The sequence below is a fragment of the Protopterus annectens genome, chromosome 10.part0 (assembly GCF_019279795.1).
Source record: "Protopterus annectens isolate FY-2018-M chromosome 10.part0, PAN1.0, whole genome shotgun sequence".
Taxonomy (NCBI): Eukaryota; Metazoa; Chordata; order Ceratodontiformes; family Protopteridae; genus Protopterus; species Protopterus annectens.
Genome location: NC_056744.1, coordinates 1,607,917,874 through 1,607,937,127, shown reverse-complemented (window position 1 = coordinate 1,607,937,127; position 19,254 = coordinate 1,607,917,874). Strand labels below are relative to the sequence as shown.

At 41.9% G+C, this 19,254-nt stretch overlaps 1 protein-coding gene across 3 annotated transcripts in view; it reads left to right on the top strand.

Annotated features, from left to right (window-relative positions):
• PPP4C (protein phosphatase 4 catalytic subunit) overlaps nucleotides 1-19,254 on the top strand; it is a 245,268-nt gene that overhangs the window by 69,687 nt on the left and 156,327 nt on the right. For all 3 annotated transcript variants that reach the window (XM_044086284.1, XM_044086286.1, XM_044086285.1), the window contains exons 6-7: nucleotides 16,533-16,706; nucleotides 17,253-17,379. In XM_044086284.1, the coding sequence (XP_043942219.1) occupies nucleotides 16,533-16,706; nucleotides 17,253-17,379 (301 nt within the window). The remainder of the gene's footprint in view (nucleotides 1-16,532; nucleotides 16,707-17,252; nucleotides 17,380-19,254) is intronic.

The window sequence follows — 19,254 nt, the reverse complement described above, 5'->3', positions numbered from 1 at the left end:
CATGACCAGGGGAGTTTGCGCAGGTTGAAGCCAAACTGGACACAAATCCGTGGCGTCTGTCTGGATTTTTTCAGTGCAGAGTTTAAATGTAATGCTATTTTTGAACTTTTAAAGGTATGTTTATCTGATGCCAGTATGATTATGATGCAGTCTGATGCCAGTATGATTATGATGCAGTCTGTTTTATATAAAAGCCGATCTGTACAGTACTTTAACACAGCTTTATTGTGTTGTCAGTATTTGTTGCAGTTGATATTCTTGACTGGTCCCTAAGCTTTGTTTTATTACTTGAGTTTTGGATCTACCATTTGTTGTTGCCTCCTGAACGTGACTTGAAGATTGCTTACTGGAATTTTATTTTTAAAAACCTTTGAGTTATCACTTGCGACATTATTTCTATATAAATATACTGTGTATATATAATTGTATACATATATATTATATGGTGTGTGGATAATATGTGTGTTTGTATATACATATACGCGTGTTATGATTTTATTATATTACGTGTACGTATACACACATGTAATGTAATAAAATCGAATGCTACCTCATTCCTCTTACAAAACATTTTTCTGCATGTATTATTCCCACAATTTCCATTTTTTCTGTGTAATTTCCTGCAACTCTTTCTAAAGATCCCACTTTTTTTTTTTTTTTTGATTTCTTGTACTATTCACTATAACTATGGTTAATTTAGACTTCGATTTTCCATTTTCTAGGAATTGCCTTTTTTTCCTCCAGGCACCAGAACTAAACTTTACATCCCAGCTCAAAAAAAAAAAAAAAAAAAAAAATTCCTTGGATTCCAGGTGAGGTATTCTGTGCGGAATTTTTTAAATCTGCCAACTTATTGCATTGCGGAAACATATATGCTCCAGTATTTCTAGCTACCTGCTAGGGGTGTAAATTACCAGTGCAAACACTTAAAGCAATAATTATAAACCTTCTAGACTTTATTGCATATTTAGGACACTCACACACGTCCTCCCATTGCTGCTTTGAGCAGAAAGCTTAGATAAGCAATTTGCAATCTTTTGACCACCTCTGATTCCTACAGTTATTTGCAGATTTTATATTCCTTACTAATTATCCTTTTTATAGTGGCTTCTGTCCTAGATTCAGCTAAACTCTAACATTCCATGTATAATTCCCCTATCACTTTCCCTTTGCATATACTCTGATATCAATTCCTGATGGGAAGGCTGTCTCTAGCTTGCAGTTGAAATCTTTTTACCTCTTCCCATTTTATCAATCTTTTCTCCTACTAATTTGTTCCTTGTACCTTTAGTTTCTGTGCCAGCTTCCTCCAGTAAATTCCAGCCCCCTCTTTCCTATTTTATGTACCCCTAGTCGTAGTCTTCCCTATTGGCAGAATGTCCTCCATTCCCATGTTGGCTTGGATCTTGGTGTACTTTCTGCTACTTTATGAATGTAATCTTTTGACAGTTCACATTAAGAATCTGCCTCCAAATCCCACTTATTTCTTGAATTTTCCATGCTTTGTCGACATCAACTTTGAATTGTAGCTTTGTGTTTATGAGCCTTAACTGTGTAACTAAAATATCCCTTCAAATCAGGTAAACCTAAATCATAATCTGTTAGGATTAATTTATTCCTACTTGACTGTTGCCCTTTTCTCTTTTGGTTGATAATGTTTGCTTGAATAATTGTGGTTTAGAGCTCCCCTGTTTTGGTGGGGCTTTCTATAGCTGTAGCTTATTTCTGGGTGCTCCAATCTGGTGATTTTAGTGTTTCAGAATTTCCTGTGTCACGTGGCTTCTGTAGCTGGAGGGTTTTTGTGTTTGGGGGCTCAGAGGATTGGGGGGGGAAGGGGCTTGATTTTTACTGCCATCAAAAGTTAACTTGCATATTTAGATATTCAGTGCATAGATCACTTTTGCAGTAGCCTACCACCTGTGACCAGCTAGCTTAAAGAGCTGAAGGGTACCTTCTGTGCACTTCAGTTTTCAGGAGTTTGAGCGGAACTTCATATAGTTGGATGGGTTGCCAAAGGTTTGTTACATTTTTTGCTTAGGATGGAGGCAAAACCCCTGACATAACAGTGGTGGAGAACAAACCAAACGGTAAACTGTGTACAAAAGGGTGAACTGTGTACAAAAGGGTGAAAAATTCACACCGTAGCAACACAAGAAAACAAGGATGTTGGATGGAGGGAAGGCTACTGCAGTAGGTGTCTATTAGAACATCTACTAGTGTAAGTTTGCTTACACAGCTGTACTGTGTACAGTGCATAGGTCATCGTTGCAGTAGCCTAAGCTATAAGAGTGGATTTACAATAGCTTAGAAAAGCAACAAAGGGAGGAGGCTGTACAAAATCTGTTCTGGACTTGGAAAGGAATCTTGTATACTGCTTTGTAAAACTATGCAGAGGACCAAGCTGCTTATAGAGTACTTGGTCACCCCCTTTCTAGAAAGCCACCAAAGAAGATAAATACCTTTGCAAAATGGGCCCCAACACTGCCCAGTGAGCTTCTGAGGTGTGCTGGGAGTTGTGCCATGAGTTGTGCCATAGTGTATGCCCATCCCCCTTGCCAGGGCCTAGGACACCCAAGCTGCGAATAGAACCTGGGATATGTTCTGGGCTGAAATGCTTCTCTGCTGCTAACTTCATGCCTCCAGTAACATTTTTCTGGCCCAGCCTCCCTGCTACATCCTTCTTAAAATTCTGCAGTATACACTTGCTACAAAGGCTGGTAATACCACTTTATTCAGTTGTAGATGTTCTTCGTGTTTCACTGTTGCTCTGCTTGCAGTAGCCCTCAAGTCGGCCTGATTTAACAAAAGTCTTCAGTCTTGCTGTCTCCTCTTCAGTGACGTCAAGTCGTCAAGGGTATAGAACATGCAGCAGACTCCATTACATCAGTCTTTCTTGCTGTGCGGTGCCCGAAGCAGACTGATTTTGCATCTGCCAGTTGGCAGACTCCTGAAATTTTCTTTTTCGAGTTTCAGAACCAAAGTCTTCAACTAAAAGCTAAGTACCCCATTGGGGAAACTTTTTTTTTTTTTCTTGCTCTTAACCGATGTCAGTAAAAGTAAATTAATTGCATTACTTGTGGAAAGCAAATACCTCAAAGATTTTCATTCGTACTGCATTCCTTGCCTAGGCCCTGACCACGATGTACCTCGCTGTCTGTTTTGTGCCTTATTTAAACCACGTACTATCCGTCAGTATATTTACGCTTCTAAATATTTTGGTGCTCTGTTCAATTATCCTGATATGTCTTTGGTCAGCCATCCGACATTCCGAAAAAACACAAAGATAAAGACAGAGGCCAAAGCTGCCGACGACTCTTCTAAGCCAGTCGCCAGTTTGCTGGTACTCAGTGAGGTGCGTTCGCAGCCCCTGATACCCGCTACTTCTGATTCGCAGACCTCTACTGAGACCCATTCGGAGTCCGGTATGCTGTGAGATATTTCAACTGTGGAATCTGCGGATGTCTACTTTGGATGGGTCCAGAGCTGCTGTGCGGGCACTGGCTTCTGAGGGTCTATTCAGGCCTACTGGCTTGCGTATTAAACAGACGCCATCTTCTTCAAGGCCTAAATCTCGAACCATGCCTAGAAAGCTGACACCCTGACCGCATGGTCAGGCCTCTATGCCTAAAAAAAACATATAAGAATGGCTGAAGACCTTGTTACTTTAATCAGGGGAAGCCAGCCTTCCACGTCTAAGAGACCTAGGACTGAGTTTATGATGCTTCTGACCAGGATTCTGAATTTTCTGAGTGTAAAGAATTGCTGGATTTGGTTCATGGTGTCTGAACAAGGGGGTAAGCATTCTTTGCAGTGTGTTTTGATGATGCTGTTCAGGCCTCCTCGAGGTGCTGCTACTATAGTTCTGACCATGCATGAATGATCAGAATTTAGGATCAAATGTAGCTGAGCATGTTAAGACCAGGATTTTTGGATGCTCACTTACAGTCTGATGTGTTGTGGACGAAGTAGTACAAGTTTTAAAGAAAGAAAATGGAGGACAAAGCTAAGTCTATGCAGACTTTTAAAAGATTTTTTGCAGGCAACCTCCGAGTTTAGTAGAAATTGGCCTGCTAAGGGGTGGACTTATGGTTCCCAGTCTGGGGTTCCTAGTCTAGGGGTAGAGGGGCAGGGTAGGGCTCAGGCTCTTCGTTTAGGCCAGATCAGATCAGAGCACCAACTTCTGGTGAGGGGCAGGGTCGGGGCAGGGTTAAGTAAGCAGAGCACCTGCCTTTTTTTTTCAGCTGCCAGTGGACTCTGGCTCTCTCTTTGGGGAAGGAAGGGAAGATTGTCTCTTTTCAAAAGAAAATTTGGATACTCACCAGTTGCTGGTGTCATTCCATCTCGTATTTCATTATTTCCAGATTTTATTTCCACACAATGCCCCAAAGAGGCATGCCAGATGTTCCTCCCTCCAACACAAAGAAAAGAGTTTCTCAGTTCTCCAGATACTTACTCCAGAGATTATGTCAAACAAAAAGGCTTGATTTATTAGGGGTTTGTTCGCCTGTTGAAGAAGAATGTTCCTAGTACCAAAGAAGGGGAACACGGAGACCAATTTATCTGGAACACTTATCTCTCCATTCCCAAGTTCAAGCAACTGGCCCCTCAACATGGGCAAGGAACTGTTACCCAGTAGCTGGATGGGAGCTTTGGATCTCAAGGAGCTTACCTTCATTGTGCCACATAATATAAGTTGCAGAAATGCAGAAAAGCAGTCGGGCTCTACTGATTATTTCATTTCTATGCATAAGCCCTTTGGCTTATCTATAGCTCAGGCTCAGAGTATTCACCAGGCTTCAAAGGCCATAACACTTGAAGGCATTCAAATTTATCATAGCAGTGCTAAGATGCCTAGGGTATTCTGTGAACGAATAAAAGTCAGTCTAGTACCCCTCTCAAGAAGATGCTTTCCAGATGGCCTTTTAACCCCGGACAAACAAAAAGTCTGTCACTTTTTTTCCATCAACTATCTCTCAATCAATCTGACTGCAACTGCAGACAGTCCTTCTTCAGTTAGGGGCATCTTGTATATGTGTTCTTCTGGTGCTTCCCAATGCCAAACTGCATATGAGGAAGCTGCAATGGTATCTCAAAATGTATGGACACAGCACTGCCTGACTGTCACACAAATATTCAAATAATATTAAAGGAAATTTTAACGACAGATGCCTCGGACACTGCTTGAGAGCTCTCATCTAAATGGAAAGTGGATAAAGACAAGTGGCCTGCCAGACTACACATCAACATGACATCAACATGAGAAGGATGCAGTCCAGTTTGCATTGATAGGCGTTCAAGGAATTACTTCTTCCAGGGCAGGTGTTGATTCTGACGAACAACACAACTGTCATGTGGTACATCAACAAGCAAGAACAAAGGGGAATGCTATGCAGGCAAGCAATTGCAGCATGGGAATGATTTTATGGGAGACTCTTGAACTGAAGGTTCTGACCTTTCAGGGTAAGGACAGAACTCCCTAGCAGATGTATTATTAAGCAGAATGGATCCCCAGATCCCAGAGGATGGAAAATCTTATCAGTAATCTCAAGTGTGATCATGGGGAACTCCAGACATAGATCTGTCTTCCTCCTCCCACACACCACCAGCCACCAAGGTATTGCACAAAAGGGTTCATCACAGCTTGGAAAGTGGCGGCTTAGGTTGAAAAGTTTCCTGACTGTCTTTTCCATGCTTTCCTCTTCAATTACCTCTATTTTCATCTGTTATCTCAAGAGGGGGGTCAGGAAGAAATCCAGATTGGTCAATCTCTGCATCCACGGCAACTAGCTAAGGTATCTAAGAGGTCTTGTAAAGAGCTTCCTTTACAAGCCTCCAATGTGATTATGGAAGCTCTCTCTCTTCTTTTCATCGCAAATCATCTCTTCAATCTCTCCATCTCATCTCACAGCCAATTCTGTGTTGAAACATGGACATGAGCTTTCACTTCTGTGTTGAAACATGTGCTATCTCAGAAGAAGGCCTAGTACTAGATTTCAGAAATTTGAGTGTGGCTCTTCAATATCTTACTGAGTTATTGGACAAGCAGTTTCTCTCTCTCTTCCATAGATCATCATGCTGCAGCAATCAGCTCACTATGATTGCTACCTTTTGTTTTGCATCCTTTGTTCAGCAGTTTCTTAGAGGGGCAAAGATAATAGAATGGCGTGAAGCTCCTACTCCTGCTTGGGATCTTGTGTTTGTGTTGGAAAAACTTGCTCTACAACCTTTTGAGCCGAAACTGCTTGAAATATTTGTCATGGAGGCGGCTTTTCACAGCTGTTTTACAAGGCATGTTGTCAGCTCCTGCTACTTATAATTTGCCAGCCTCCCTGCCTTCTGCTTTGGGATTCTAACTGCAGCAAGGGAATCCTCGAACATCTACATTTATGGTAGGTACAAAACTGTACTTTTCCTCTGATGACCAGGATTTACCCTCATCTACCTGTGAGGATTCTGATGCTAAGGACTCTTATTCCCTCTGCCCCCCCCCTCCCTCCCAAGAGGATTCCTCTCTTGGTGGAACCTTGCATACTCTCAGGGAGCATTTTCGTTGGGGAAAGTCAGGATTTCCCGTCATTCTAAAAAGCACAGGCCTTTAACCATACCTCCTGTACTACACATTGTTGATGCATTTGCAGAATCTAGCTTGGCCCCTGACTCTCTACCTCCTGCTCCTAGAAAACCTGATAGATATTACAGGGTCCCTGACACTCGCAAGTTCCTTTTTAAAAATCCTACTGTGGATCCTGAGACCATTTCACAGGGGCCCAAGGGCATTAAAGCTACTACTGCCAAAAATCCTACTTCCTCTGATAGACTCCAGGGCGCTGGATAGGTGGGGTAAGGTGTACACTTCTGCGACTCTGGCCATTAGGGCCTTAAACTGCCAGTTTCATATGTTAAAGTATCAGCAGCATATTTATTGGATTGCTTAAACAGAAAAAAATTATGATTCCGGATTGTGCTGAAAATAAGGACTTGCAAGATTTACTGCATTCATCTGAAGAAGTTGGAAAACATACTTTGCAATGTGGTTTTGAGTATGTAGAGGCATCTTGCAGGGCTGCTGTAACTGGGTCTGTACTTGGAAGGCATGCTTGGCGTAAGAAGCAATCCCTACCAGATCATGTTAATGCAAAATTACTGGATGCTCCCTTAAACCAGGACCACCTGTTTGGCAACAAGGCAGAAGTAGTTCTTAAAAAGATGGAAGAAAAAGCTAAATTTGTGCAAACTGTTAAAGGTTTTTTACAAGTACAACCTCCAAGATTTAGTAGGCATTGGCCTTCCAAGAATTGGTCCTTTCCTGCCTATTCCAGACCTTCAGTCCAAACCCAGGTCCAGCAGAGCTCCCAGGCTGCAGTCCCAGGGTACGCACAGGACTAAGCAGTGGGAGTGGCCTCCACTTCCAAATCTGGGAGTAATAAAACTCCCTCCTATGGTAAACTGTCTCAGTGACTTGTTTTTAAAACTTCCAAGCACTTAACTGATTGCCCCTTTCGGGGGAAAGATTGCTCTTCATACAAAGAACTGGGAACTCATTACCCAGGACAAATGGGTTTTAAATAGTGTCCCAGGGATACAGATTTCACTTCCACGGGTTGCCAACACCAAGCGCCAGATCTACCCCCAAATCAGTGGGCAGAGGCCCAAAAGCAAATACTTTCTCTCTCAAGAATGGGGGCTATTTAGTTGGTACCAGAAGAGGAAAAGGGGCAAGGTTTCTACTAGACTTTTCCTGGTACCTAGAAAAGACCATTCATGGCATCCTATCCTGGACCTGTCTACTCTAAACACCTTTTTGGAGATTCCAAAATTCAAGATGCTGGCTCTTCACCAATTACTTCCTATGCTAGGCAAAGATGCCTGGTTGGCAACACTAGATTTAAAGGAAGCATACCTGCACATCCCAATCAGGGAATCTTGAAGATACCTACGCTTCAAAGGCTACACACACCATCAGTTCTCTGCACTGCCCTTTGGCTTATCTACTGCGCCGAGGGTTTTAAAGTGTCTAGCTCCAGTTATTGCATTTTGCAGGCAAATATTCAAATATACCCATACCTGGACAATTGTCTAATTTAGGCAGAAAGCCAGAACATACTTTTGAATCATCTGACCTTTGTACAAAGGGTGCTAACTTGTCTGGGGTACACCATAAACGAAAATAAATCACACCTGGTACCATGTCAACAAATTATATTCCTGGGAGCAAGCTTGAATACAGCTTCCCAGATGGCTTTCCTCAGGTCAGGGAAACAAATTCATTTGACAACCTACTTCAAAACAAATGGCCACAAAAACCCTGCTATTTGCAAGGCAAATACTGCAAGCCTTGGGGTATTTGGCCTCCTGTATTCAAATTCCATATGCAAGACTGCATATGAGGAAACTACAGTGGTTTCTAAAAAGCCTATGGTGTCAACAGTCTCAGGATCTAGCAGCAATGATTCCTATCGTAACTTGCCTACGCCTAGAGTTCCTTTGGTGGGCAGAGGCCTGCCACCAAAACAAAGGACTACCATTCACACTACCCCCTGCCACCCAAACCCTAACAGACGCATCAGACTATGCATGGGGGGCTCACCCGGCAAGGAAATTCATTCAAATGCAAGTGGAACCCAAGTCAAATGCACCTGCATATCGATCAAAAAGAAATGGCTGTACAGAATGCTCTGACAGCCTTCAAGGACCACATTCTTCCAGGACAACTAATGGTAAAGACTGACAACACTACTGTTATGTGGTACATAAACAAGCAGAGGGGTACACATTCTTATCCCCTCTGCAGACTTGCCATGGCATTGTGGAACACAGCCTTGTGCCACCAAGTGCATCTGCAAGCTCAATTCCTGCCAGAGAAATTAAGTACACTGGCAGACGGACTAAGCAGAAACCTCATGGACCCACACGAGTGAAAACTGGAACCAAGGATTTTCAACATGTTGACAAGCAAATGGGTGAGCCTAGATTTAGACCTAACACCAGACAAATCGCAGTCAGTAGAACGAGGTTGTCAGATATAAAAAATAAGTATAATGTCCACACAACCATCCAACAAACAACTCAGTGGCTCCAAAGATTGTAAATAAAAACTGGTAAATTTATTCGGTGAGTGCTTTCGTGGTGTTGGATACACCACTTCATCAGACCTAAAATTACTAATCTATACAGTCTTCATATACTAATAGTAAGAACCAGCCAATCACAAATGACACGAATTAGAAAAAACAAAAGTCTCTTCTTAAAGAAACCATCATTGTTATAAAAATAAACTATATATTTAGCTAGAATAATTAGAGCTGTACCATAAAATAAAACGATGAACTTATATAAATGTATGTGTGTATCTACATACACATGCCGGCATACATGTAAAAGGTATAACGAAAAGTTCATTCAAGTAATTCTAATGACTCTCCATATATGAATAACCTATAACATTTCTAGGTTAGCTATCTAGCTAATGATCTGGATTAATAGGGGTTTCACAGGTACCCTGTCATTCAAGCCTCTCCCTTTGTTTGCCCTAAGTCTCATCCACCTGCTTTCAGTTGTCTCAGTAAAATTCACAATGTCCCCCCCTCATTCATTTTCATGAACATTCTCAACCACAAGAAATCTAAATGTATGCGATGTATCTGTTTGTACGAATGCTTTAGTGAAACCTGTACATATCATTATTCCTAATTTTCAACATGTTCCCTGATCCTGTATCTAAATTTCGTGTTTGTCTTGCCAACATAGGAGGACGAGCATGAGTTGCAAATAGTGAGATATACAGTGTTCATGCTATTGCAACTTGCTTTGACTTTAAAAGTATACTCCTTCTTAAGATCTGGATGTATACATTTATTACTGCTGTCAATATACTTACACTGGTTGCAATTGTAATAAGCAACAGTCCCTCCCTTTCCTTTACCTCATCCATTTGTAAGTGTTTCTTAGGGTAACATGTCTGACTTTTTATTCCTAAAAGAGAAGTTAGGCTTGTCCCCTACAATAGCACCAATATCTGGGTCTTGTGTTAAAATCGACCAATACTTGTTGATCATGCCTGTGACAACACGTATATCACTTGAAAACTGAGTGGGCACACGTACACAATTGTTCACCCTCCTCTTCTTGTGGGTGATATGTGATAAGACTCCCTCTAGGTCCTGTCTTAAATCTGGTGCCTTGGACAATATCCCATAAGTACTGGAATCACTATAACCCTTTTACAAGAACCTTTGCTCTAAATCAATCATTTCACTGTCAGATATGTTTTCCTCAGTAGTGAGTCTGGAAGCTCTCTGGGTCTGACTCTACATTAGTAAAGATGTGCTTGGGGTGCATACTGCTTCTATGCAGAAGGTGGGTTCCTGTGGCAATCTTTCCTATACATCCTGGTGGATAAATTCCCTGTGTTATCCCAATATATACATCAGGGAAATTCATTTCATCATATGAAAATTTCACCTCAAATGCAAGAAAGGTGGTGGTGCTATTAATAAATTCACAGAAGCTGTCTAATTCTATCGTACCACCCTTCCACAGCAGGAACAAGTCATCCACAAAACGTTTGTAGAAGATCCTTTGTTCTCATCTGTTTCCTAAAAGCACATGCTAAGTTGGCGTACCTGTTGGCACTAGACGTGCCCATAGCTACGCCTTCCTTCTGTAGATATGTTTTCTGTTCAAACATCATGGCATTATTCTCTAAAATCAGTGTCATTAAATGGCATAACAAATCAACATGTTTGCCTTCGTAGGTCCTGTCAGAGATCAAATATTCCCGCAACATGTCAACACCCAAATTCAGTATGCATGTGAACAAGGATCGTATTTCCAGTGTAACCAGCATGACCGAACCTTTCTGAAGTTTGACATCTTTGTTATAATCAAATCATGTAAAAATTACTTTAAGTACTTGAGGATGTAGTTGTTCTTATCTACTACAGGCCTCAAGTTCCTCTCCACAAACAATGGTAAAGGTTCTGTTATCCATTTTCTCCCTGAGACTGTAGGTCTCAAAGGGGGTGTGACCGGATCTTTGTGGATTGGGTAGTCCATTTATAACTGGTGTCAACTGTTTAGGCACCTTAAAATAATTATACAAGTCTAAATCAATAATGTTGTTCAAAAACATATCAAACATTGTGTTCCACATATACAACCAATTTTCTAAGCTCTCCTGGACTAGTCCAATCTGTAAACATTGTTGTCGCACATGTCCATCATAGACTTGGTATAATCCTCACTGTTCATAACTACTATTGGACCATCCTTGTCCGCTGGTTTAATCACAATGGATTGGTCCATCTCTAAATTTATTTAGAGCATCATTCTCTTGCTTACTCATGTTGCAAAAGCTAGCATGTCTCTTGTCCCCCAGTTTGTCAAATAATTCTGTCTCACACAGCTGCAACAAAATGTCCATAGTGGGGTGACCCGGTGGTATGAACGTGCTGGGTTTTTTTTTATGTGGCACTATCAATGCCAGAGTCTCTTTTGAACATCAATTTTAGAAGTACATTCCTATGAAACCTTTTCAAAGTGAATGTAGAATCAGTTACCTCATTTCTTGAGGGAATAAACGATAATCCCTTGTTCAACAGTGTAGTTTCTACTTGATCCAAAACCTTCTAAGGTGTATTCCATATTAAGTTCTCCTCTGACCTCTCTGCCCATTGCTTGCTCGGGCTGCTCTGTGAGAACTTCCTTCTCATTTGATTTCTGTAGGCCTCTCTCGGCCCCTTGCTCTTCCGTTGCTGTATATCCAAACGAATTGGCATTGTCCGAAAAACCGACACTTTGGTTTCGGGAAGTGAGCCAGATGCAGTCAATGGGTCCAAACTTGCGGTCGAATTAATCTGTTCATCCCCTTCACACTCCGCTGTTTTGTAAGATAAATTCTTTGTACTTGAACTCCAGACGCCAATACTACCATCGGCATCTGTGGTGAGGGGTGGAGCATTTGCTTTAAGTTTGTCTCCGAAGCGTTCTTCCGTAGGCGCTTCAATGTTAGAAACAGCTGTTGATCTTTCGTCAATATTGGAGCTCATGACATTCTGTTGGTTTAAGGTGGTATGGGTCACTGCAGATTCAATTGTACGGTTCCTCGGCCATACATACACATGCCCCGCCTTAAAATCTTCTATGTCCCTTTTTAGCTTATTCAACTTCAAGCAGGGGGATACACATTCTTACCCCCCTCTGCAGACTAGCCATGGCATTGTGTAACACAGCCTTGAGCTACCAAGTGCATTTACAAGCTCAATTCCTGCCAGGGAAATTAAATACACTGGCAGACGGACTAAGCAGAAACCTCATGGACCCACACGAGTGGAAACTGGAACCAAGGATTTTCAACCTGTTGACAAGCAAATGGGGGAGCCCAGATATAGACCTGTTTGCCTCCCCCCAGAACTATCAATTGGACAAATTTTGCACAAGGACTACCCACAAACAAGCTTGCAAAGAGGTTTTTCCACCTGAAGGACAGAGCAATCAGTTTATGCCTTCCTGCCTCTGCTCTCCAAAGTACTACTAAAGATCAAACTGGACAAACCAAGGACGATTTTGATTGCATCAGACTGGTCACGCAACACTGGTACCCCCTCTTGCGCAGTATATCATGGTTGGCCCCATGGCACCTGCCTCAGACTCCTTCCCTGTTGTCTCAGCAGGAGAACCAAATTCTGCACCCTCAGCTTCGAACACCTGAACCTAGCAGCCTGGCTAATTACCTAATCTCTCCTTTACCATCTCTCAGTAAACCAGTGATGGATTTCATTTTAGAGGCAAGGAGGCCTGGTACTAGAAAATCTTATGCTGAAAAATGGAAAAGATTCTGTGCCTGGAACCAATTTCAAGGGATGAGCACAGCAGTGCCCAATTTACCTCAGATTTTACAATACTTAACGGAGATGCTTCACAAGGGCCTGTTTTTTTTCCTCCATCAAAATGCATGCCTCAGCCATTTCAGCTCATTCTAACACAGAACCTCCCCTCTTCTCTCATCCACTACTCAAGCAGTTCCTCAGAGTGGCCAAAAATTTAAGACCACCCAGGAGAGCTCCAGCTCCAGCCCCAGCCTGGGACCTTAACTTTGTCTTGGAGAAACTCGCTCTTCCTCCTTTCGAGCCAACTAGTACTGCAGATTTAAAATTTCTTTCTTGGAAAGCAGCTTTCCTTTTAGCAATCACTTCGGCTAGAAGGGTATCTGAATTACAGGCCCTTGTGGCAGTGGAGGCTTTCATCATCTTTCATGCAGACAGGGTGTCCCTCAGAACCAATCCATCCTTCATGCCCAAGGTGGTATCCAGTGTGGCTCTTAAGCAGTCAATTCATTTGCCAACCTTCTTTCCTAATCCACAGAACAAAGGGGAATGGATTCTGCACTCCTTAGATGTGCACAGACAACTTAGTCTACTTGGACAGGGCTAGACCTCGAAGGAAATCCGAACAACTGCTGGTGGCATTTGCTGCAGGGGCAGAGGGGAAGGCTAAACCATTTTTAAATGGATAGGCCATTGCATTCATTTCTGCTATAAGCACCATGGAAAACCTATCCCACAGGGGATCAGACCCCAGTCAACCAGGGCTGCATCTACCTCTGCAGCCTTTCTCAGGGGCGTCCCTACCAGGGACATCCTAGAAGCTGCTACCTGTAGTTCTGTACATTCACCAAGCATTATCATTTGCCAATTTTCTCTAAATCCATAGCTGGCTTTGCCACTGCAGTCTTGCAGGGCCTTCTAGCTGGTCCTAATGCTATCTAAATTCCTCCTTCCAACCTTAGCTTTGGGAATCTACCCAGATGTGATGACTGCAACAGTAAAACGCGAAAAACATACAGTTGTGTACACTTTTCTCATAAATGTAGATGTTCGAGTGTATTCACTGTTGCAGTCCTGGTTACCCTCCCTCCAGCCCCCTGACGACTTTTGGCTATATCTCTACTTTCCTTTACTATGCTTAAAAGCTTTTTGGTGTTTGCTTTTTTGTTGGAGGTATACCCTTGTTTATGTATATATTTAATTGCTTCCCATTAGGGGGGCACCTGACATCTGGGCAAGAAAAACTGATTTAATGGCGTCTGCTGCATGGTTTGTACCCCTGACGACCTGACGTCACGGAAGTAGACAGCAACTGACGCAGGACCCAAGACTTTGTTATGCAGGCCGACTGAGGGCTACTGCAAGCAGATAACCTAAATGTGATGACTGCAACAGTGAATACACTTAACATCTACATTTATGGTAAGTGTACACAACTGTACTTTTAGCTTGGCTATATATGGTAAATGCTCCACCTCTGCAGCCTTTCTTGAAATTTCAGTCTTTTCAGTAATTTTCCTGCCCAGTCTTTGGATTGTGCTGTTCACAGGCTGAGAATGAAAGTACTGTTTGAGTAAACAGTTCATTCAGCCACACTGGCGTACAGCAAGCTAGTTGGTTAAAACGGTGAATGCATTGCTTTGTCGTCCCCCGCGATATCTGCTTTATTCCTGACTGGGTTGTTGGAGATGAGGCATTACTACATTTTTAGTAAACTTTAGTAGTACAAAGCACTTGTTTTGTGCATTTTGTTTGTAAAAAAAAAAAAAAAAAAAATCTTGCATGTTAATGGCAGCGAATGAACAAATATTACTGGGTTACATGAAGTATGTCAAATTAAAGTATAAAATATATGAGAAGCATTACTGCTCGCTGCAGCCTGATGTTGGCTTTCTATGGTAGTACACCTGGGTCTCATTCTCTCTTGATGGTAGCAACCACTGTTCCATAGGAGATGCTGTCCTTGTCTTCCACACAGTTGATAAAATACGTTCAGAACAGTACCCCAGCAATGTCAGTTTCCTTGGTTGATTTTGACACTGCCACATCAGAGTAGGGAATAGTTTCTGGGTTTAGACGTTTCTTTTGTGTTCCTTCCACTTCTAACAGCATCTGATGTCTTGGGCATTTCTCTTCCCTTGCTGAATAGAACAGGCTAAATAATGTCTTGCCCACATCCATCTGTAGTTGATGGATAGTGGTAAGTAAGGTTTTATGAGGTCGTCCAAAAGTTTATCCATGACCTTGCCATACTCTCACAGGTACATGGACAAGCTTTTGTTTTGGTGAGTGTCCGTTCAGCTTCTTCATGGCATGGCCTGTTAGAGGGTATCTATGCGTTATAGAGAGGTATTAAGTTGACATATTCCCTCTTTGTTGATGTAAAAATTGGAATACTGCCATGACCCAGCACTAAACACATTTCAGCAAAGGCTCCTAACTGCCACACCAACTGCTAAGGTCTCGAACAGTGTGTTTTTTTTTTTTTGTCAGATGTAAGCTAGCAGTTTTTTTTTTCTGGAATTGGGATTTAAACTCTTAATGACTAAAATTATCCGTTTGGTATTCCCAAGGCATCTTCACTACATGTTAAGGTTTCCTGGGTCTGACCACCTATTTCTCTGCTGTCTCCACTTGCCAGCATGTATTGATAAGTTGATAGCTTCCCATCTCTGTACCTTAGTGTTTGGAACATGTAGCTTAATGCCTAATAGAACAGTAAAATCTATTACAGCTGGATGTATTCCTACCAAGTACACTTACAAATCACCTTTGTTAGGCTGAAGTATTAATTTTCTCTGCTCAAGCAAGCTGAGATGCCCAGTCAAGTTCTTTTCTGCAGCTTGGCATCATCTACTGGTAGAAATGTCAAATGTTATGGCACACAGGAGCTTGGCTATTCCAACACCCCCATAGAGTAGCTCCAGAGTAGGTGAGAATCTGTAACCCCCCCCCATTAAGAGTCTGGTTCCAGAGCAAACGCACAAAGCTCTGTAGCTGGTGCTTTTCAACCTGCCGCATAGTGTCTGATTTCCTGGCCAGCGTCGAGGTGATGTTCTGCCTCGCTAGAGTTTTCTATTGCCTAGGTTTAGTCCATCTTAATTTGTCCTGTTTCACCCCTCCACTTGATCGCCATTACATGCGACTGCCACCTTTTGTCATTTTTGTGATGGGCTCTTAATGGCAGATTCACTAAACTCTTTCAGACCAAGCCCAACTGGGCTTTGTTGGATCATTTTACCACTAGTTACTTGCTGACAGACACTAGCCCCAAATCTGGTTTCGAGTGTATCCCAGCTCATCTTTTCAATGCAACCTTCTTGGCTTTTGAAAACAACTGTGATCATAGTCTCACTTTATCTTTGTTCCTCTGCCTAGACCAGTTGCCAAGTACCACACTACTAAATTTCAAAGCTTCAGACTCTGTAGCTCCAAGGAATGTTGAATGTAAATGCAGCCTTTCCACCCCAGCAAGGTCACAGTCCATGGAGACTTTTTGGGAGGATGTCATTGTTAAACCCTTTTCTGAAGAGTTAGTGCTCTTGGTAAAGTCAGCATATTTCTAAGGAGCAGAGTGGTTTTCTTGTTTCCTGTACATAATGTTATGTTTTAGGGAGTATTTATTGAGCTGCTTATTTAGTACTTTAAGAAAACAGTGGCATGGACAGGGAATGGCACTGTATAACTTCCTTTACTTTCTTTCCACAGGTCCGATATCCTGATAGAATCACCTTGATTCGAGGGAACCATGAGAGTAGACAGATCACACAGGTGTATGGCTTTTATGATGAGTGCTTGCGCAAGTATGGCTCTGTCACAGTGTGGAGATACTGCACTGAGATCTTTGACTACCTCAGTTTATCTGCCATAATTGACGGAAAAGTAAGGACTTTGACAAGTGAAGATGCTATATTTTTTTAATATTCGGTGTTCTGCTGTGCAGTCAGTGCAGCTACCTGTTTTTTGCATTGATGTCTCATAATGTTTCTTGCAGTGTTTCTTTGTTTCTCAGCTTTCAGTTTTGACATTTCAGGATATATTAGTAGCAAAACTGTAGAAGTGAATTTACCCAGTACTTGAAAAATAATGTGCTTCATGCTTGCAGAAGTTTCCACCTTAACTCGGCATAATAAGATGTTCATGTGATTGGCGTCTGTATATATTTTTCTTTGTATGGATATAGATGTCCCCATACATACATACATAGTCTGTTTTATGGTTATTGCAAATCCATTGTAATGAGACTGAAAGCAGATTGAGCCCACATATCTTGGTAAGATATCAGGCTGATCAATGGATAGTTTAAATGTGTTCACTGTTATGGGGTGGATTTTTTTAGTCTTAACATAGTTGGCCTGCATTGCACATCTGCCTTTGTCCGTTTTGCTCCCCATCACTTTATAATGTGTATTCTTTTCTTTTCCTTAGATTTTTTGTGTTCACGGTGGATTGTCCCCCTCCATTCAGACACTGGACCAGATCAGGACGATAGATCGCAAGCAGGAGGTACCACACGACGGTCCTATGTGTGATCTTCTGTGGTCTGATCCTGAAGGTAGATATCTGTAGCTAAAGACTGTAGTAATCATCTTAATTTTACTTCTGCAGCTTGTACAAATATCTGAAGAGTTTTGCTAATGTGTATGGTACAAGTGAATGTTAATGAAAAATTGCAGCTGATAGTTGGGGCTAGTTTAGTGCGTCTGACCTGGAAAAAGGAAATCCCCCATGGAAGTAGAACACATGAAGCAGTGTATTAAGTACCAGCTTGCTTAAGTTTTGACCCTGGAAGTCCTCAAGTGCTCAAGGCATCTACTGTTGGTCCCCCAAATTTAAAATGGGTAACACTGTAGCTAGTTCCCTATTTCAGTATGCATCTGGAAGTAGACTTGCATGGTTGTCAGTTTTTGTTGGTTCACTGATGCATTGATATGCTAATCAAGATATGAAAATGGGAAGCTTTTTTGTTTTGTTTAACTTCATTTGTTAAATGCTCAACTAAGCATTGTACATTTTAAAAGTAAAATAGTATTGCAACATCAGAGAATATGACCAAAATGTTAAGGTTCAGCAGAATTAAACATCTGTAAAAGAACAGTTCACATTTGTTTGGATTTTCTAAACTGCTTTCTGGGGAAAAAAATCTTTAACTCCTAAATTACTCCATCACTTGCTCATATTGGGTAACTTTTTTTTTATTCTTTGACTGGGTTATTCCAACTAGGGTTGTAGCCTTTCTTTTCAGGAGGGAGAAAGTGGTATTGTAGGTGAATTCGCAAGAGAATACTTGCTCAAGGATTCCTACCAGATACTGTGAACAGCAGGCACATCAGGTTTAGGAGCTAGTATCTCGTTTAAGTGGGTATGATCTTAGTTGTGTAGAGCTTAGTATGTCAGAAGAATCTCTGTACTAGATCAGATAGCCCTGGTAGCCTTTCAAAGTCCTGCTTATGTATAATGCCAAAATCTTGCTAATGAATTCTGTACTCTTCTTGTGCAGGCAAGACCTTTTTGTTCAGTTACATTAGTTTAGACTGCGGTGGTGCAGCGGTTAGCGTTCTAGCCTCACAGCAAGAGGTTCTTTGGTTTGATTCTCTGTGGGAGTTCCTTCTGTGCAGTGTCTGCATCTCCTCCCTGCATCTGAGTGAGCTTTAAAGACACACAGGTAGGTGTGTGTGGGTGTGCCTTCCATGAAGGCTGGGTGTCGGACTGGCAACTTGGCACTGTAAAAATCCACTACCGGTCAATCTGAGGACCAGTGATCTGCTGTGGTGACCCCTAATCGGGGAAAAGCTGAAAGAGTTTAGACCACTGGCATAGTCAAGATGTGATAACTGGCACAAAAATAACAGTTGCCAGGTCTGAATGAGGAGTGAGGTCAGTTGGGGCTCCATCCTTTAGATGAATTGTCTGGCTTGCTTGGCAAAACTTGGTCTGTATATCATTATATTTAAAAGTAAAGCACCCACATCTTTCAGTTTGTGTTCTTTCTGTGAACGGTTTCAATGGTAAAGATGTTTAACTTGGAGCAGGTATACAAAGGAAAATGGTATAAGCATCTGTTGCATACTAGTCCTGCAGTGCTCTGCAGAGTTTTAACTTGCTCATGCTGCTGAATTCATAGACTTCAGTAGTGCATTAAATTGATTAAAGGGATGAATCAAAACTATTTGTTCAGGTTGTTGACTTAACAGTTAAATCTGTCATCTTCATTCCTCCCCACAGTGGGGTCTCTGATCGGACTCTCTGATCTGGCTCTGCCACATTCTCCAGACTTTAATCAGACTCTAGAGCTCCTCCCTCTTACCCATAATGCACTACACCCACCCAGCACCTCAGATCTCATTTGTTGCTTCAGTGTCTGGGTGTGGATCTCTGTGCTCTTGAGCTGTGGTCGCTTTAATTACATTTTTAATCGCTAGTGTGTGTT